Source organism: Aulostomus chinensis, chromosome 6 (assembly GCF_037954235.1).
Source record: "Aulostomus chinensis isolate RoL2024-O1b breed Wild chromosome 6, RoL_Achi_v1.0, whole genome shotgun sequence".
Classification (NCBI taxonomy): Eukaryota; Metazoa; Chordata; class Actinopteri; order Syngnathiformes; family Aulostomidae; genus Aulostomus; species Aulostomus chinensis.
The window spans coordinates 24,527,629-24,549,596 of record NC_141325.1 but is presented as its reverse complement, the minus strand read 5'-3'; the positions used below and the strand labels follow the sequence as shown (position 1 = coordinate 24,549,596).

General features: G+C 42.1%; 1 protein-coding gene across 3 annotated transcripts in view; it reads right to left on the bottom strand.

The window, feature by feature from the left end:
- The window catches only part of unc5db (unc-5 netrin receptor Db), a 224,408-nt gene that overhangs the window by 53,503 nt on the left and 148,937 nt on the right, over positions 1–21,968 (bottom strand). For 2 of the 3 annotated variants that reach the window (XM_086207110.1, XM_086207112.1), the window contains exons 5-10: positions 21,607–21,787; positions 20,677–20,844; positions 9,893–10,057; positions 6,659–6,691; positions 5,292–5,477; positions 1,832–2,194 (exon numbers count right to left, since the gene is read on the bottom strand). In XM_086207110.1, the coding sequence (XP_086063236.1) occupies positions 1,832–2,194; positions 5,292–5,477; positions 6,659–6,691; positions 9,893–10,057; positions 20,677–20,844; positions 21,607–21,787 (1,096 nt within the window). The remainder of the gene's footprint in view (positions 1–1,831; positions 2,195–5,291; positions 5,478–6,658; positions 6,692–9,892; positions 10,058–20,676; positions 20,845–21,606; positions 21,788–21,968) is intronic. The other variant, XM_086207111.1, reaches the window with a different exon arrangement.

Genomic DNA, 21,968 nt, shown 5'->3' with positions numbered 1-21,968 from the left:
TCCACAAGTACAAGTGCAGAAAATCAACAATGGAGGCTCTCTTTAACCAGACAATTGCAGTCTTTATAAACCTACAGAGAGCAGCGGGTCACCATCCCTCGCTGAATGGCTAATCATGAGCAAAGACAGGAGGAAGTACTCTGCCTTATACAAACATTTTAACTTGCAGATATGATGTATCATAGCAACCAAAGTGGTTTAGCTGGAAAAAAAAAAACTGTTAGCCTTCATGTAATCCCAGCCTGGAGCTTCCAGGCAAAACAAAAGCACTGAGCGAGTGCATGAGTTTGATTATTTCAATAAACTGCAGTTGTTCGATTTACTCTGATTTCTCTTCAACTGGTGCTGCTGGAGCCTATCCCAGCTGACATTGGGCGAGAGGTGGGGTTCACCCTGAACGGGTTGCTAGTCTGTCCCAGGGCCATTGGGGGAAATTGGGGGTCAGTATCTTGCTTAGGGATACTTCGACATGGTCACCAGAGGAAGTGAGGATCAAACTAGTGACCCTTCGGTTATGGCCTCTCTCCCTCTGAGCCATACCAGCCCCTATTGAATAGTAATATAATTATATTAATAACAGGGAGGACAGCATGGTGGTGCAGTGGGGAGCACTGTTCGGCTTCCTCCCACAGTCCAAAGACATCAAGAGGGGACTAGGCTGATTGATACTCTAAATTGACTGTAGGTGTGACTGTGAGTGTGAATGGTTGTCTGTCTATATGTGTTGGCCCTGAGATGGACTGGCAACCCGTCCAAAGTGACCCTGCCTCTTGCCTGAAGGCATCTGGGATCGGCTCCAGCCCCCCCGTGATCCTTAACAGGATAAGTGGTAGAAAATGGATGGATGATAACAGGGAAAAGTGATCGTAATGGTATGTATTTAACTGTAAAACACAGTTGGAGTCCACTTTTTCGGTGAAACATCGCTTAAGGAAGTCTGAAGATTCTCAGTCATACAGGTCATTTTATTTGTTCAAGGGCTGAATCACTGTAGATTTTTGAAGGGAAGGAAGTTGTTACTTTTTCTACTTGAAATACATAATTCATCCAGATTTTTACCAATACATTTTTCCACAACTTTTCAAACCCTTTGAGGAAAATTTTCATGACCACGCATGCACTGAAATATCTGTTTACAGAAGGAAAATTAGTTGAGAAATCAATGCCAAAATTTATCAGCATATATTTGACAAAAATCAATGACAAGCTACCTGGTTTGATACAACATAAACATGTCATGGAGTAAATAAACAAATAATGGATTTCTAATCAAACATACGCTAATGTTCATGAACTTACATTCATTACTGTTTCTCAAATCTTTTGATAGCATGGCTCAGGGGGTAATGGAGGGGTTGGTGTAAATGAGGGGTTACTATTTTCATTTTGTGTTTTCAGCATTATTATGTTTTATATTTCATAATTTTTTTCAATGTTCGCAGCACCGTACCTTCTCAAGCAAGGACAACTTAACTGTGTGTGTGTGTGTGTGTGTGTGTGTGTGTGTGTGTGTGTGTGTGTGTGTGTGTGTGAACTAAAACCCAACAAAGAAAAATTGTACTATCTCCTCTCACATGCACCGGACCATTTCAGGCAAGCAGAATGGAAGTAGAGAGGAACTGCTGGACGTTTGTTGTGTTGTAAGACTCTCTGTGGAGGCTGCAGCTCATGCTAAACAGCGCTCCCTCATGAAGGCTATAATGAGAAGTTACTGCAGCCTCACAGTGTGCGAGCAGCTTTTCATTATCAATACAAAATGGGATTAAGGCTGAGCTTTTTTTCCTGCTAACAAGCTCAGCCTATGCTTTTATCAACTTCCTGTGAAGCTCACCGGTGTTTGGCACCACCAGCCGTCCTCCAGGGTGACCGAACACGCCGGTGGTCCTCAGCTGTGCTTTACCAGCGCTTAAGGGCCCGTTGAAGGTAAGCAAGCCTTTCTTGCATCTGTCAACGGAGCTGCAGTAATCCCGGGTCAGGTCTCGTGGGAATGTCTCAGGTGGGGCTTTGGCGTGGAACTCTGCCCGCTCTGCCACGCCAAGCGAAACCATGAAGGAGCTCTGAACTTTGACCTTGATGTCCGGCAAGGGGTCGAAGAGTTCTTTGTCTGCACTGTCCTGGAAGCAGAGGGGAGTGCTATATGTTCGTCCCACTGTTAGGTCTGGCTGCATGGAGGAGTTGAGAAGCAGTGGGTTGCCTATGGAGATGAGGACATACACATACCAAACACAGAGTCACTTCTGAGCTCACATGGGATTCGCAGTACGTGTGAAACCCTGTAATTAATATATCAAAGCCCAACCTCTGTGTGTCCACTCTTACAGGATGATGAAATTCACAGATGCCCAAACGAATTAAAATTGAGATTTTTCTGTTTGTTCGGCAATTTGCTGATTTGGCAGAGCAATAGTTGAAATTACAAAAGATTAAAAAGAAGAAACAAAACTGATTCAAGCCCGGATGTGTGGATTAAACATTATCAGGGGATTTCTGTCCGCAACAGAACAGAGTGGATTCAGCAGAGTTGTTATTGTCCCTAAAGCAGAAATCATATCTACTTTAAATTTACGGAATTAATACAAACTCCTGGATGACCTCGGGTGATATTAAGGCAGCAAGTATCAGGTTTAAGACCAAGATCTCAGGTTTCATTCCACTAAAATGTTATGCAGCAGACAGCACCAATTAAAACAACTTGTCCGGGCAGGCGACCAGCACGTCTGAGGTAAGGGAGCACAACCTGGACAGAAGGTCCAGGCCTCGGAGCCACGGTTAAAGCATTAGATTTAATTACCAGGCACACGCAGCTTGATCTCCATAATCCATCTGCTGGAGTCAGCTTCTCTGGACACTGAGCCGTCCTCCTGAAGGACGGAAGGGAGGGCCAGGAGGGGTTTAGGTGACTGCTCTGTAAATGAGGGGAGTCCTTCAGCTCCCAGTATACCCCCTGACATATCCTGGGGAGCGGGCGCTTCATCTGTGGCTATTAGATATGACGATGCTGCCAAACAGAGCGAGGAGAGCACCACATCGATCTGGCAGACTCAGACACACACTGCCCCTGCCCCCTGCCAAAATAACTGCAGAGTCACTGAGTCCTTGCTGCCCAGCTGTTGCCTGGTGAGGGGTGCAAGGCAGGAGGCTAATGTTGTTTTATTTTTAGGGAAATCGTTAATTACCAGGGGCATGATTTGTGATGAGCATTTTGAGGTGAATTAGTTTTGACTTGCACTTCAAAACTCATCTTTTATTTAGTGTGTTTCCTGTTCCCTGCTGACTTCTTGTCATATTAAATATGGAAAATAACAAGAAATATATTTTGGGAACAGTGCTGCAATTCATTTCTTAAGCAAGTAGCAATGCGGATATTGATTTATATTTGTTTTTGAGCAATCTGATTTACAGATTTGTGTGCAAATAATGTTAGTTTTCAGCACACATTTTCTTTAAACTTTGAGACAAACCGCTGTGGTTTAGTTCTGACTCTTTAATGCACAGTACGGAACTGCTGCTGTTTGTGCATCAAAACCTAAGAAAAAGATGCAGTTCGTTGATGTGAGGTAGCGTGGGATCATAGGAGTTGTTGTCTTTATTATCAAACAACCAGAACTCCCCCAAAAAATGGTTGTGCTCACGAACGACATCATGTGTAATAGTTTTATTCATGTTTCGTTCTTATGAGACAGCTAACATTAGCTGGTGTAATATTAAGGTGTTTAATGGATGTAACACCAGTGACAAGCAAAAATCACAGATTTTCAGGGTTTATTGCTTGAAACTTTTGGAAAATTGTAAATATCCAGCTCAATAAACTGTATGAACATGTAAATGCAGAGATTTTTTGTTGACATCCATCACACAAATGGTTGTTGAGCTAATGCATTTCCAGATATGTTGCAAGTGTGCATTATGTACTTAGTCACCTTGCTTAATGATGGAATTGTTCCATTAAAAATGAAAACAGCCCGGTAGTAACTGGAGGATATTCCACGCTCTCGGCCAGGCCTGCAGCCCAGTGGACATCAGCCCTCTGCAGCTGACATTCGATCACTGCTAAATTTTCTCCCCTCTGGTTGAGTGGAGAATGATCTGATTATCGCTTGAGTGTGCATCTTTAAGAATGGCGTGGTGAAAATGGAATGGCAGTGGCGAGATGAGAGAAGTTAATGAAATGTACCTCAGGCTGAATACCTTGAGGGATAGCTTTGGAATTGGGCCTCTGATTAAAAATCACTCAGAGGTAGAAGTAATGTGGAGTGACAGGGTGAGGCCTGAAGACTCATTCAGCACTCTGCCTACAGCTGCATCGGCAGCACAGAGCCATCCGAAAGCATTTAACCATAAACTTCTTCAAGCATTGCCGCTTCAAAAAAAAAAAAAATTTTAAAAAATCTGATGATCAATAGGCATGAAAAGGCTTCGCACATGAACACACACTTTTATGGGTGTTTAATTTCCTGGTGTGTTTATCGAAAATATGGTAGAATGTTGCACAACAGAAGTGTGATGCTGCGCAGCAATTTCCTCCAGAACATCTTCCATAAGAGGATGAGAGGAAGCGCTCTACATTTCATGGGAGCCTCAGTCTGACTGATAGAGGAGGAAATGGAAAGGAGTGATTGTGGCCAGTGGAGGGCACAGCAGGCAGGCTGCTCGGAGAGATGGCCTATTTAAATAGGATTGATGACCTGCTGAACGCAGACCCGGCTTGCACTCCTAGCTCTCTTCACATACTTCCATTCGTGTGGCTGGGGGCGGGGTTTGACTGACTCCTCAGGCCTTGGGGAGCTGGGGGGCACAGTGTGGTGCCTCACACAGCCCTGTCACCATGCTGGTGAGGATGGATCCCCCTATGCTACAATGGCTATCACTTTTGCTGACCCAGAAGTGTCAGCCACTGTAACAATGCCTGGAGCAAAGCTTGCCAGGAGTCACATGACCAGCACAAGTTATTGCTGTGCACAGGAAAAAAACAAAACAAAAACAGGTAATTGATAGTTACTGTTTGACACGCCTCACATTTATCCAACGGTGGAATCTGATGGAGGAGATGAGTTGCACATGTGGTAGGGGGGAGTGGCGCTGGCATCTATCAAAGATTGATTACCTCATGCTTCACAATAACAGAGGAGCAGGTCTTAATAAAACAGAAGGACAGGTCCTCTCACTAATTATGGGAGCATAAATCCAAACAAATGCCATTAATCACTGATATGGCTCTGTCGCACAGGCCTTTGAGGACGCTGCCCTTTGGCCTTACGTTCATGGGCTCATGTCAGCGGTCTTTCTCTTACCTTGTCTGGTGGTCTTGAAGTTGAAGGACTGGAAGCCGCCGGTCAGAGCAGATGAATCAATGACATCTACGCCATACTCGCTGTGGTTCTTCCTGTACAGCATGACGGCTACCACGAGGATGGCAACTGCGATGATACCAGCGCCCAGGCCTGAGTACAGTGCCACATCGTTGGACCTGTCCATACCTTACACACACACACACACACGCGCGCACGCACGCACACACACACACACACACACACGCACACACAATCAGACATGCAGGTCTGAATGTATGTATTCTTGCAAGCTTTCTGCTGTGAAAATTATCTTTTACTTGAAAATGATCTTTTACTTGAATGTGATGAAAGCAACTTTAACAGAATGAAAGAAAATCCAATGAAACAAAAGCTGTTTTTATGAAGTCATTGAAGGACAACAGCAGGCAAGTATGCTTGGCAGGAGTAGAAAGAGGAGTGATGGAAAGTGATAAGATGGAGCAGATCACCTGTCTCATCTTTCTATTTGACATTATGTCCAGCTGTTACTCTAAACTCTTACGTACATACTCAAGCTGCGAACATGTAGGTTGACTCAAGCTGCGAACATGTAGGTTGACTCAAGCTGCGAACATGTAGGTTGATGAACCTAACTGCCTTTAGAACCACTGGTCTATATCCAATAGCTACGATGGATATCTCTCAGTGAAGCTAATCAGAGCCTGTACAATGTACAAGGTGGACACCGGTTATCGTGGGAACAACTAAGAAGCAAATTAATTTAAAGCATTCCCACAAGGGCGATCACTTGCCAGATAGCAGTTTAATGTACTCCCTGCTCAATCATTTCCTTAAAGCCTGCAACAAAGGCAGTATTCATGACGTTTCCACCAATATAGCAGGCTAATGAAAGCACTCACGCTAGCACCTGACAATCACTTAGCCGGGCTAATTCCGGCAAGTGATTGAAAGCCGCCACAGGAATACGAGGACAGCACCGTAAATTGGTCAAATTAGCTCGTTTGCAATAATTACAACCCATTAATCCTCCAAAACATAGCACATGTTCACTTGTCACAACCAATACATCTCCCTGCTCCGAGTAGAAACACAGCTGTGATGTCACGGTTGTCATAAAAGTCAGGGCACTGGGGAAAAAAAAAATGACATGAATGCGTAATGAGCACCTGCTAGGTTAAAACAAGAGCCGACTGGATCAAGGTGAACTAAACGGCGTTAATTCGGGACGTTTCACGCACAGAGAACGCAGACTGTCACTCCTTTAAACTCAAAACATGTCATAGCTCTGCCCTCAGAATTCAGGGCTTGACTATTATATGCGGGTGGGCGAAGCTGAAGATGAAAGAAATCCACCGAGGAAGACTCACTTTGAGGTTTAACGTCATGTCGCAGCTTTCGATCTGCAAAGACAGAGAGATAGAGTGAGACAAAGAGGAGAGAGAGTGGTGATTAAAGTCCGAGCCTCTGTCAAGTATGGTCTCAGATTTAACAGCCTGAGTGGAGAGAAGCTCTTCTGCTGACGGAGCACAGAGATGATATACAGCATCTGATAATGGCGAGGCAGGCATCTTTACTTTCCATGTGTCATCGATAACGGCAGTGAGGTGCAAAAGATTTGAGAGTGCCTCGAGGTGGGGTTATCATCTTCCTACTCAACAACCAGTTTGAGCTTGAAGGATGAACACACACTTTCTTACCAGACCCTATCAGCCAAACAAGCCCTGAAATCACAATAATGAATACTAATGAATAATAATCCTTTTGTTTTGAAAGAGGTTTCAAAACAAGGCAGCTTCAAGATAAAAGGAGCTACATGAAGTAAACGCTACATTCTGCTATCAGAAATGCATCCAACACTGGCTAAAAGTGAAGACTCAGTACCAGTAATCTTGATGGTCTATGCACTGATTTGATTTATTAGCCCTGAGACAGAATTGCTCCCAGTTAGCTACCTTTTCATGTAGCCAGTTCTTTTTACTGTCAAAAATAAAAAATAAAACACAGCAAGTTTTGGGGGGGTTTTTTTGGATAAAGAAATAATAATCGATCTCTGTTATGTGACGTGATTTGTAAAGAGGTATCAAATTGTTGACAATAAGGTGATATTACGTGGTAAAATCCAACCCATAAAATGTTTGTAGAGGTGATTATGAAGTAGAAAGATGAATTTAGTCTGACGGTGTGTTTTTCTAATGTTACAAGTTTATCCTGAGCAAAAAATGGTATCGGAGCATCAACAATAAACTCAATAGTTCAACTAAGAATCTGAATCTGAAGATCTGTAAAAATCCAAAAGGGGTTGCGAGGGAGGGGAGGGATTTTTAGGGACCGGACTCCTAACTTGCACTCAAAATTATGTCTGAATAATCTAATTAAGTGGCTGCAGGTATCACTTGGGAGTAACCCAGACAACCACAAGATCGAAGCTTTGCAGTAACTTTCAGTTATCACAGGAATGGATGTCATACAGGTCAGCATGTATAACTGGCACGGGTGGGGGTGGAGCTTGTAGTGTGTAGCTGAGCTGACATCCGCCTGACTACACAAGGTCACACTGGCTGTACCGCCGCAACTCGTTATTGCTCTGCTCAATAAACCTCAAGGGAGTCGACCATAACGTGTTCGCTTTGCCAAGGAAAGGTTACACTAGTGTCAGAAGCAAAGTTACTTCAGCGAGAGATGATGTACACAGGGGCTAGTTTAGCATTAACTTTAGTGAATTAGCTAGAGTGCCCAAGAGTGAAGGAGGGAGATAGAGGAGAGGAAGGATAATGAGAACAAACTTAGTATGTGACCAAAGAGTTCCGCAGAGTTCTCGTGAGGCCAAAGATAATCAGAGAGGCTGCTGTGAAATTAGAAGCTGAGTCTGGTAATCCCACATCAGCCGCTAATGCCCAAATGTAACTAGCTTTAGTTTTATCTCACAATTAGTCTTTTGTTTTAATTCAGCTCTGTTTTGGTGTGGACAAAATGAAAGCCGATGTCATCAAATTAGAGTATGATTCGATGATCTCCAGTAAACACTTGATCAGTCAGAGTTAAAACTGTACGCTCCTATTCAGGGACACCCCTAGTCTGGTCTCCTCTAAATTAAGCTCACCTGACAGAATACATCTCAAAATGATCACGATATTTATACATGGTGCTGCAGCTACAAAACGGGACAATGGTAATTGCTGGCGAGTTATGTCAAAAATGTTCCCATATCTGCTAATCCACTGCTAATGATACTGTAGACTCTGCACAAACCTCTTTACAAATTCAAAGCTTTTTTTGTGATATTTTGAAACACAAAAATGATGTCAAGTGTTTAGAGGTCTAAGTGTAAGGGACAACAGAGAGAAGCGGCAGTATTTGCGTGGGATATTTGTGTTCACAGCTCCTGAAATTAATACAAGTTGACTGAATTTAATTCAGTCTTAGAAGTTGTAGTTATTTCAATAATTAAAATATGATCAAAGCTGATGTGCTCTATGCTTTAGCATATTAACATTTTGCTGCACACTTACCACTGTAATATAAATTCCAGCTCCTCATATCAACATATCCATGAGGTAGGAAGGACTCAAACATTCTTCTTTTTAACAATAAAACACAATTATGATGTCAAAAGTACTAAACTCCGAAGTAGATGAGAAAACCTCAATCAAAGGATGCGGTATAAACATGGAATTCATATTAAATAGTGATTAGATTCTCAATGATAAATACGGAAATGCTTAATTTTTTAAACGTTTCTTGCCTATTTTTTCAAATCCTGCCGCCGAATTTTTCAAGTTTTCTCAACACTTTATTCTCTGGCAACATATTAAATGAAATGAAAATCCGGTCAAGCCCAACGTCATCAACAAAATCCCCCTCCTCACATACAACAGCTCCATGCCCTTTGTTCTCTAGAACCCACATTTGACCTCCTTCACCCCTTGGCCCCATCCTTTGACCTGTGACCATCTGATATTGACTTGTTCTCTACCCTCAACACCAGGCTCTGATCTTTTGGAGTCGGAGTCGACAGTCTTTCATCCCCCACTGTCTGCTGAAGCTTCCTCACTAATGTGATCGCACCATCTCTTCTACACACCTGTTTTGAAAACATACCTGTTGGATTCGGTTTTCAAGCATACGCTGTGCCGTACTAACTGACAACACTTCACTATATGTGAAATAATTGTTTCATTTTGGTCAATTTTCTTTTGAATGAGAAAATTGATTTTCAACCTGCCAACAGCAGGTTTTTGCAGTTCAGGGTTCATTAGTAGCTAACACTAGCGAGTGCCTTCAAATGTATGTCTTAGCATGTCCGTGACTCAAACAGTACAAAGACGTGTCATTGCAAATGTCAAGCATCAGTTCAAGAGTGAGTGGCTGAACATGTGAGTCTGTACTACATGTACTGGAATATATAATATGTGAAGTGAGCAGCACACAGGAGCCAGAGCACTGACACTATCATGCACTGGACATCTGTGTCAACACACAGAATGACTTTTCACCAACACCGACATGCTTTTGATGGTTTGCCATGAGCGAATTTATGATGATGATCATTATGATAGCGAAGAGATGATGTCAATCACTGCCACCAGGAAGCAGGTTCTTACTCTGGGTACACAATCCATCTGTGCAGTTTTCAGTGGCCTCGCTGTTCCCTTCGCACATCTTGCCGCGGTGTCTGGGTGCTGGAGAGTTGCACTCCCGTCTCCGCTGTCTCTCACACTGGCTGCTGCACGTGGTCCATTCGCTCCACTCGTCCCAGCCTCCATCAACTGCAAGGCAAGGTTGTATACAAGGGTGGATGGAGAGATTATTGGATGCGTGTCAACAAAGTAAAAACAGAGAGAAAGGCAGCAGAACACGTTACAGTAAATTATTCAGTTTATATAATGAGACAGTTCAACTCACAACAGTCTGAAAGAAGACAGGAAAAGAGAACATCTGAAAACTTAAAAATTCAAGGCTGTAAACTTTTAACATGAGTGCAGACACAATGGTGCCACATGTTGTCTCCTCTCTGAAAACAAGCTCGCTGTGTCACTGCTAAGCTGTTTATTTGTCAAGTTTCCCAACATGATTTTTTCATTTTACTCTCATCTTCTGCATGTTCTTTTAACAACTTACGACTTGCTGCTGGTTGGGGCATTAAACCCCCCAAAACAAAACAAACTTGTACAGAATTAGGTGAAGCAAAGCAAAGTTTCTATGACTTCAGTCTTTCAGATTCCAGCTCTTACTCGTCCTATCAAAGACATGAGATCCATCTTGACGAATTTCAGAGACATGAAAGCAAATCAGCAAATTTTGAACGTGTCAAACGGTTTTAACATACAGTAGGTTTATGTATATTAGATGATGGCAGAAGAGTTGAGTGTGTCTCCTTCAAATACATCCCAGCTGACACAACTACATAGGTGTTAACCTTTTTTTCTCCTGAGGGTGCCTCTTCCTGACAACGTTAGCATGTCACCACATATACAAACATCATTTAGAGTGAAATTCTGAGAGATTTACCTGGCGGTGCTGAGATTAATGAGCGCTCTTTTTGGGGAGAGTTCACATTTCATCGAATGCTAAATATTTCTTTGGAGCATATTAAACCATAAAGCAACAGTTTTTAACTATTTAATATCAGTATCAGTTCAACAAAAAAATACATCTTCTTGATTGTGCACTTTGAAGAAGGAGTCCCTGGTAGTGCTACTGGACTTGGATGAGGGGTTGCCATTACAATGAAATTAAAATTTCTGGCTCCATTTCCACAAGCTGCGTCTCTGCAGCTGTCAGGGTTGCTAGGCTACCAATGTAACGCTATGGTATTGTCGGGAGCTGCTGACACACAAAGGAAATCCTCCTCGGCTAGACTGTCTCATTTCAGCAATGCTCGATTTGGCCTTTGTGGTCTACCAAGTCTTTGAAGGGTTCAGTTCTGATTTGACACGCCTACTGTCATGTCGCTGCTATATTCATATACCTTGAGGATGTCTCCTTATTGAAAATGTCTCCTTATTGGACACACACACAAATTCAGACAGCTTGAGGTACAGCTTGAGACACATTTTATTCCCATTAACCCCCCGGCCTGTTTATATAATGAGATTTGATGAAAAGCTATGAAACCAAGACAGCCTGGTGCAAACGCGGGGAATCTTGCGCCATCCTCCATCATCCGATCAACGAACAGCTCATCATGCTTAGCTTAACAAATATTCAGGCACCATATGGTGATTCAAGTTATTTGGCAGCAGCAGCAATACCCGGTAATAGTCTTTTGGGGAGGTGAAGAGGGTAATTGCATCTATACTTTGTGTTTTCTTCTCAGATACTTTAAAATAAATCTTTGTGTGCTGCAGAGCAGAGATTGCTGAGTATATCTATTTATGCATATATAAATATATAGATTCTCCAATCAGTTTGACTATGACTTGTTGTACTGTCAATCCATCCCTCTATTTTCTATACCGCTTATCCATTGTTGTATGCGCGCGCGCGCGCGGGGGGGGTGTTCTATGCTTTTTTCATCCTGAGTTTTTTTTTTTTAAATTGGCTGGTAAACGAGAGCCTCGTGAACTTGTTTTGGTGACTTTCAGCCAAGAGGACATTACATTCTAATTTCCTTTCTTAAATTTAAAGAAACAACATCACAAACAAACCAGAGACGTTCTTTTCATGTTGAACAAGTGGACTTAAAGCCCCAATGCTGAGAGTAGCTAAATGGAGATTTATGCAAAACTCAAGACTGAAAATACAAGATTGCTACTGTGGCTATAAGATCTCATGATTGGCCCTCTTGGTAAAATCAGACGGCCACTGAAGAGGTGTGATACAGCGTGACACAGAGAAAGTCAAGGAGCTTATCTGATTTGTTCATGGTCGTCTTTCTTTTTTTTCATGAAAATGTCCATATTTGGGTCCAGGATTTTTTTTTCTTCACCAGCTTACATTGGATGTAATCTGACATTTTGAGTCACAGGCCATACCAGTTGCTCATTCTTATTTTGGTCTCCAAATATACAGAATATGACCAAAGGTACTACTTCATGGGAGATAAGAAACTTTTGCTAAACATTTGGCCTGGAGGAAAAATTACAGTGAGTTCTCCTTAGTAATGCACATATGAATGCTATTTTGTGCAACAATCTCCACATTTATGGACCTTTAAGTGTCAAGATTACTTTGAGTTACTGACAAAGAAACACTATAATAAGACACATGATTGAGAAACATGAGATGACACAAAGTGGCATGGTGGTGACAGTGGTCAGCACTGTCACCTCACAGAAAGAAGGTTCCTGGTTCAAGCCCCGGTTCGGGCACAGGATCTTTCTGTGTGGAGTCTCCATGTTCTCCATGTGCTTGCGTGGGTTCTCTCCGGGTACTCCGACTTCCTCCCACAGTCCAAAGACTTGCAAATGAGGACTAGGCTAAATGGAGAAGCAAAATTGCCCGTAAGCGTGGCAGTGAGTGTGAAAGGTTTTCTGTCTTTATGTGTTGGCCCTGTGATGGACTGGTGACCCAGGGTGAACCCCGCCTTATGCCCGAAAGTTGCTGGGATAGGCTCCAGCCCCCCCACAACCCTTAACAGGATAAGCAGAAGAAAATGGATGGACGGTTGGAGATGACACGCCTGGCTCAACCTACCATGGTAGAAAAAAAGAATATCATTAAGCCCAGGAAGCTGCCACAGTGCCCTCGCAAAGTTATCATGGAACTATGGAAATGGACCGCACTTGCTACATAAGGGTTTTCCATAACTGGTGTGTAGATATGCAAGAACATCTGTTTCACACACGTGTACACACATTGTTAGAACAGAGATGAGAACAGGTAGAGTTCCATAATCCCAAAATCAAGCTCAGCCTCTAAATACTCTTTGGGTTGTGACCGATGTAAAAACAGCAAGAAATCTTCAGTTCTGAGAATATTATTTGCATATTCTGTTGTGAAGTTGTAAGTTGCGGAGCTGAGCTTTCTATTGATTGGTCAGGTGATCATTTTTGTAAGAGGGAGAAAAAAAAAAGATTTTAAGTTATTTTCCATCATAACTACCTACAGTCTTGGCCAGTAAAGACTAATAACACAAGCATATTCATGTGAACATTTTGATAACATTTCAGACTTTTAATCCAAACGCTACATATTTTCATCTAAATTTGCCTCCTATCTAATTGCTACTCTTGGCAGATGATTTAGAAATGACTAATGATGCCTACTGTGTGTTTAGCCACAACCACATTGTTATTATATAATCTAAACAATCTGCAGTGATTTTTGCTAAATCACCTATGTTTTCTCAGCACTTTAGCCTCCCCAGCAAAAGCTGCTATTCTTTCTTTCATTACCACTTGGTGTTAAGTGGGTATCTTTCTCATCATGGTGCGGCCTCATGACCTCATCCATCCTCCCTGCTTTCCCTGCACTCAGACCATTATTGAGGCCATACTCTGGGTTGGCCTGTCAGAATGTGACAGCCTTGTCAGGGAGCGGCTCAGACAGCTGGGGTCGTGGCACCCCACGCCTCCCTCCTGACTGCGCCTCCATGTTGTGACAAAGACATGGCTCAACACCTGCTTCCCTCTCTGCTGCATGCAAGTTGCAATTTGGTGGCAAAAGTCATGTATCATTAAGCAGAGATAATAATTATAGTTTCAAACATAAACCGTCCTCCTCCACAGGTCCAATTCTTAGTTGACAACTTTACTTGGAAGCTAGAGGCTGAAACTTTGCACACAAAGCAGGATGTGGGAGTCAGTTCAATTTTGATCTTCTGTATATCGTCGCCTTCTTAAAATGACGCCTAAGTCCTATTTTCAAGTTTTTTTTAGAAAACACAGAAAACTGGAAACAAAACATCACAAGGAGTTGATTTCGGCCAAAAATAATTTTGTCAAAAAATGACTGAGGCAATTAGTTTAAGAAGGCGACGGTACTGATTTTTGTGTTTCAGATCCAACTACAAGCCATCCAGTTTTCTTGAGAAGCAAATGCTGAATAACTGTTATTGATCACCCACCTCCCCAGAGGTTTTATTTTTTATCTCTGTGCAGAAGTCCAGGTGGCTGACAGGTGGTTTGTCTGTGCCTCCTTTACGAAGAGATACATGTCATCGGCAAGTTTAAGAATAAGTATCTCTTTGTGTGTGTGTGCGTGTATGTGTGTGTGTGCGTGTGTATGTGTGTGTGTGTGTGTGTGTGCGTGCACGTGTGTGTGAGTGTGTAGTACAAAGCCTGGATTCATTAGCCAGAAATGCAAGGAAGAAATTGTGCAGAAATGATGAAATCACGCCCACTCACTGTCATCGGTAAATGGAATGAAAATGTGGCCCAAAATGGGTTAGCACTAAAGTGAGCGAGAGTGAGACATCAGTATTTTTTTGCAATTCATTCATGTGATGCAAGGTGACTTCAACAAATATATTAAAACTTGGAGAGATGAGGATGTTTTCAGAATAGCTGAGAATAGTGACATCTAAGGAAAAATGTTACTTGCTACCAAATATTAAAGCATATTACCTGGTTATAAATACATAACATAACATTTGCTGTGGTTCAGAAATATATTTTTGATATTAACATTATATTACTTACATACATTTGCTCTATTACACACTAAAAAAAAGTAGATCGGTGTGGCTATGCGTTAAGAAAATTTTACTCATATTTAAAAACAAATACTGTTTATTTTTGCTCCAAACATTGGGTGTATATTTTTCAATGCACACATAAAACCCGGTGTAGTAACTCTTCCTTCCAAAGCAAACTGTTTCAAAGGTGTTTTTAGAATTTTTAAATCACTGTTTGCCTTTATCAGTACTTTTACCTAAATACCTCAGCCAAGCTCATAATCACCAGCTTGCATTTGGTTATTTGCGGATTTATTTGTTTGGAGAATATCTCAGAAACTAATGGATGGCTTTTAATGAAATTGGGAGATAAGAAAACATTTAAAGGAATGCAACTTTTGAAAAATTTAGACCAAATTGTAATTCGGGGGCAGCATGGCTCAGAGGTTGAGTGGCTGTCTCGCTACCGAAGGGTCACTGGTTCTATCCTCACTTTCCCCGGTGACCATATTGAAGTATCCTTGAGCAACATACTGAGCCGCAATTGCTCCTAATGGCCCTGTGACAGACTGGTGACCCATCCAGGGTGTACCTGCCTCTCGCCCAATGTCAGCTGGGATAGGCTCCGGCCCCCCCTGAAATCCTTAATGGATAAAATGTATAGAAAATGGATGGATGGAAATTGTAATTCCTGGAGACTGGAAACTCCTTACGATCAGATCTTTTCGAATCCTCACACATTTGTTTTAGAATCCCAGCCTATAGACCTCGTCAAGCTAAATTTAAGTCATATTCACAGCTCCACCTAGTGGTCACAGGAAGTAAACTTGATGTAACAAATATAATTTGCTTGACATCAAAATGAGTGTTACCTTCACGTAGTATCATGTACAGCAAAACATGCTGTATGGTAAGTGTGTGCTCCCCAGTGCCTCCTACTGGCCGTGATATTTACAGGACAGATGAATTGGTCTGCTCCTTCATGCAAAATCAAAATATTATCTTGTTTCACCTCCCTGTTGCCACACACTGTGGAGGGGTACGGGGGCCCGCTCATCGCTGCATACATCTTTAATTTTGGCTGGAATACAATAAGTGCCAGGGACCAAACAGTCATTAAGTGCAGCTATGTGCTCTCTGACGAAAAAGAACAGTCTAACAAATGCCTTGTTCCTATATCATAACATGAAAGTAAGAAATGTGAAAAAGTGAATGTGTGGCATAAATCCCCTCCATGTGACTGAAAATGTGTCATCGTGTCCCAGTCCCTTAAATTGGGAATAAAGTAATTTGTAAAAAAAGTAGTTTGTTTAGAATGTTGCGGTACCTTTCAATTATGTTTTCTATTTGAAACAAACACAGATATATTATCATCTGTTGAGCAGATATGGCAAAAAAGGGGAAAAAAAATGCTCATAAACATCCAGTCTTTTCAGAGCAACATTATCAGTCATTCATATTTCCATCCAATATTCACTCCTTTTTAACTCTGTCTCTCTCTCTACTGAGAGAAATATCTGGCTCTTCAGCAGTGTTCAGCAGCTAGTAGTCATGTACAGTGGGCTTTAGCAGTTTTTGCTCTGAAAACAGCTGCCTGCTGTGGCTGAAAACAACCAAATCAACATTGTGGAGCCACTTGGATGAAACCGGATATAAAGCTCTACAAAATTGAGTGAGGCTTTTAATTCTGTCACTACGAGTGATACCTGACATGAAACACTGTCATTTGATACATCAGAAATATTGAGAATGGTTGAGAATTCAAAAGCTAAAATAAAAAATTACAGTCCTTTAGACAGCCCGGGGGACACTTTACAGGATATATTTCGGCTTTTAGCATTTGTGTTTTTGGGAGCCCATTTTAATGTTCCTCATATATTTCTAAGCATATTATTATATCGAAGTTTTTCTGGATGGTGATTGGAAAACAGGATTTGCCTCAGCATAGTTTTGATGTTTGATAAACAGCCGTGACTTGTGATCGCATGTGCCAAAGTGACACATTCTCCGCATTCTCCTGAATTGTGCTTATGAAATCTTAAAAAAAAGTTAAGAAATTATAATTTGTCAATACAAATTTCTAACACCAATCAGTGCGCCTGTGCAACAGCAGCTAGCAGGTAGCTAATGCGCTTCCACTATACATGCTGATGATGGGTTGGCCTCATTGTTTGCACGTCTGCCTTCTGAGTCGTGGTCATGGATTCAAGGTCAGTATCACATCCTGCACCTCAGGCTGAATGCCAGAAATTCCTTTGACAAGGCATGTGGCTGAAGTCTGGTTAAATTTAGGCACAAGAAGCGTTTGGTTATACAAATCAATAACTGCTGCATAGCTCCTAACGTCTCATTGAAAATACACAGCTTTTTGGCAGAAACACAGTTCAAATTTCCAAGCACTTCACTAAAAATATCTATTTCATTAAAAGAACCATGTCCAGAAATGTCCTGTAGTCTCACTGATAACACCTGGTTTTGATCCCGAAAATATTGCAACAAAATGTCCCATATCTTTCTAAAAACCGGTGGTCTTGTCACCAGGAATGCAGTTGCAAATGCCCTAATGTCTTGCTAAAAACACCCAGCTCTGTCACCACAAACAGCTGAAATTTTTCTGATGTTTTGCTGAAAACAACCTCAATTGTTCCAGTGAAACAGCTGTAAATTCACAAAGAGTGAAAGAGAACAGCTTGGCCCAAGTTGGACATGGTGCGGAAATACAAAAGTTATGACTTTATCATTGTCCTTTAGTGTCAATAGGAGCATTTCTGCCCTTCATAAATGCCAGTTAAATTTCAGTTCATCTAAGACAACAAATGCATGTACAGTCTGGATTGATCGCCATTCCGTCTCATTTCAACTTCACGTATAGACTTGGCGTGCCCTCTGCCTCAGTGTTCTTCCCCTCTCCTTCTTTACCCAGGCTGCACATCGTAGCTGGCCATGAAACTCGACCCGGCTGCTTGTCCCCATCTGCACCTTGGCAGTCTGAAGCCTCACAAAGTGAACAAATTGGCACAAAGCTGTCTCGTTGGATGACCTCACTAACTTCCAAGCCCGGTGCTCTTTGGACAAACAACAAGACAATATTTAGAGAGTTAGCATAAGTATACTGTACACACACAGTAGCATGCAGGGACCGACATATCTGCAGGGACCCAACATTTACACAGAGGGGACGAGGCAGGAGACCTTATATGCTTTCAACTCATGCTCTCTCCTCACATGTTCATAACATGAATAAGTGTGCTTGAGCTGGAAAACACACCTACACAGTGTGGTGACAATGTGCGAGACAGCTGCAGATGTCATCGCTTTAAACATTTTAATCTGATTTGTTGCATCTCTCTTGAACTTTTTTTCCTTTGTCACCTTGAGGCTTTCAAACTTCATGACAAACTCTTTATTTGTATCTTCACATGAAAGAAAATAATCATTAATTAATCAAAAATATTTGATTCTATATATAAATTATGACCATGACATGATTGCAAATATTTCAATTCAAATAGATTTTGGTAAATGTGTGAATAAATCTAGAAGTGCAATTTTTTTTCTTCCATCACTCAACTCACCGCTGAATAGTTCAGCCTTTTAAAAGCAGGAAACACACTCCACCCTAGACCTTAGACCTGCGTTCTGTTGTTCAGTATCACAAACACTTTGTGCTACATCATGACAGGGACCACTGACCTTAAGCCTTTCTTTCTGACTGAATGATGTAATATCAGTATTTGAGAGCAGTGAAGTTACCGTCACTGTCCTGTAATGCAGATCTGAATGAGCAGGTTGATTCACAGCCACTATCACAGTTCTGAGTTAATGAGGGTGCTGCCACTCACGTCGTCACCAAATTCAAATAAACAAGGTTTTTTAATCAATCTGGTCTCCTGCGTGCACACCAGGTACACCAGGAGCTCTAATGGTGTTGACTAAGATTGTATGACTGTGTGTTACGATTACACCACCACGGCTGCATCACTTTGATGTGAGGTATATTAACCCAGGGTGTGTCTGTGTGTGTGTGTGTGTGTGTGTGTGTGTGTGTGTGTGTGTGTGTGTGTAGCAGCTGGATTCTAAACATGAACTGCTTCCTCTTGATAGCTGACTGGAAAATATTGAAACCAGTCAGTCACCAGCAGAGATGAGGAAAATGGCTGTAGACTTCTGGGCTTTTGCGTTCCCGCTGCAGCACTGATAATCTCTGCATTAGGCACCAAGTGATACATGTAACTGGAGTGTGCATGTGATGACTATGGAATAATGCATAGAAACAAAGCATAACTCAGAGGGTAATGTCTGAAATTAGTCATTGAACGCATTATAGACCCTGAAATCGTTGAACAAAGTGAGGGAGGCCCATATCAATTTACATGAGAGCAATAATGATTCCAGAGAGGTTTATGTGTGTTTAGGCCTTTGCCAACTAAACCCACACAACTGTTCTAATTGCTTGCATTGTTCTGTGAGTTTCATAAAGGAAGAGCTGTATCTGAAAGGAGCTTAAAGTGATACTTCACCCAAAAAGACTTTTTTTTTAACCTTCTATTTTAACTCAGTTGTCTCACTGCATTGCCATTCATCCTTATATACCAGGACATAACAACAATGATAACAGCACCCCCCCCCCCCCCCCACACACACACACACATCCTCAAAGTGAGCTTCTGTCAACAATCACACACGAGTTAAAATTCTATTTGTGTATTTTTTTTCTTTTCATATTTCAGCATATTTGACAGTGAAAGTACACCTCGCAAATGTTTTGCAGCCCCATCATTTCAGGGCTTTTTATTTTTCCAACCATTCTGAGTGCCTGGACTTTGATTATTTGAGCCATTTTTTTGTGGTTTCCTCAATATCTATCTAATTATTGGACACCAGAAGCATTGCTGTTGCCCTTTTGCCAAATTTTTACTGTATATGCAAATGCCAGAAAACATGTCTGTCTGCCAAAGTCCATCAGCCTTACACGAGCAACTCAATAATCTACCATCTTTGTCTAATAATGTTCTCATCTTTCATCCACCCTCTAGGAGCTGAATAAGGCCGAAGCTTGACAGAGCTTCTGTCTAGTATCAACAGCATTTATTCTGCTTCTGTAGTATCAATATTGTTCATAATGTGTTCTGCAGAGCTGCATGTATGTTCATCAGCCTCGGGGCGACTGGATGTACAGTTCACAGCATTGAAACTAAAGTGAAATTGTTCCTCTGAGAAAAGAAACCTCACAGCACTAGTCTGAAGTACACAGTTGCTCCCTGTTTGTTTCCTGTGAGGAGAACACTCATTTCTGTACCACAGCTCACCCTCTCCTCCTGCGTCACACTGAGTCACATCTCTTCCCTCCCTCACTCCCGCTTATTTTTGCTCCCTAATTTTTCTCACAAATGCCCTCTTTTTCTTGTCATCTTTCACATTTTCTTCCATGCAGCACCTCGCCCTGAGTATGGCGGCTCCACTGTCACAGGGATGTTGTCAGGTCATGATGGATCTGTGCCTTGTAATCCTTATTATTGGTGATCTGTAATGCTAATGTGGCAGAAATTTAAGCTCATCTGAGTCACTGAAGTCACGACGGATATAAGTGAGGGATAAATGTCGAATATGTTAATGTGTGTGGAGTGCTGCGACAGCGCCTTCAAGAAGAAAAGACCTGACAATACAGCACATCATCTGAAAGAGAATAGAATTAAATCTCTGATGTGTCACCTGTGAACATTCTTAGCGGAGTATTAATAACTTCTGACACCTGCAGAAAGGCAACTTTTGTATCCATTAAGTTACATGAGTGTAATATATCCATGCAGAAATGTAGGTGGAACTGACTTGGACAGGGGGCATTGCAGGTGATCTTCTGTACTGACATGCCCTCACAGAAAGCCCCGCCGTTGAGAGGTGCCGGGTTAGTACAGGTTCGAGATCGCTTCTGGACGCCGCGCCCACACGGCACGTTGCAGGCTGACCACTCTGTCCACAGGGACCAGCCGCCGTTCACTGGAGAGAGTTCAACAAAGTTAGTGAAGGGGATGCAGCAGCATCACCTATTACCGCTAACTGTTCCTCAGCAACATAATATGATAAGAGGAACCAGGGTTATTAAAGATTACGCAGGCTCTGGGGCGCTGTGAGGCAACAATGCATAACGGCTAAAGCAGATGGAGCACACCAATACAGCTCCATCGTTCCTAATTGCCAGTTCAATTCCACGCTCTTGGATTGCCCTTGGATTAAGATAAAGGTGTGGAGCTTTAGCAAAGCAAAGAAAACAGCCATTACACCGAATTGCTATTTCTAAAGGCGACACTGACTCATACTGGTCGACAGGTTGGAGTCGACCACTTAGTGCTCTGACTGAAGCACTTACTCTATGATCTCTCTGTCAGCGTGTGGAGGCTGACTGTTTAGCAGCGCTATCAAAGCTGGTGAACCCACAATGCTGGAAGGCCTCTGGCAAATAAATACTTAATAAGCAACAATCCTTTTAAATGAGATTAAGACACAGTGGCTTATTTCCTTTCATAAAGTACACATTGATTTTAAATGAGAGGCAATAAATTGAGTCTTTGAATAATACATTCATCGAAATAAAGAGGTAACATTGCTCTTCTGTGAAAAAACCCAGAGATGGGTCTCTTAATCACTTGTGTAAGGGTTCAGGAAAGCAAACAAATTGATCTGAAGCAGCATGTAAACACTGTGTTACTTGACTATAATGTGTTGTAGAAGGCAATAACAGCGGCTGGGAGAACAGCGTACCAAAGACAATCACAGTGGCTGTAGCGCTGCGTCTTTTGGCCACAATATTGCTGGCCAGGCAGGTGTAGTTGCCCGAATCGGAGAGACGCGCCTCATTGATGATGAGGTTGTGGTCAGCTCGAGTGTCAATGTTGTCGTCAGTCAAGGAACTGACCAGCTCCTCGTTTTTCAGCCATTCCACCTGCAGGAGAGACGTGACAGAGAGAGAGAGATGTTTCTCAATGAATTAGCATAAAGTTAAAATGACACTTCACCCAATGAGTGTATTTTGTCTGTCAAGTACTCATACATAGGTGTCTTGATCTCACAAAGCTGTGTTTCCCTCCTGCACTACTTCTTTGTGACTATAATGCAGAAATAGC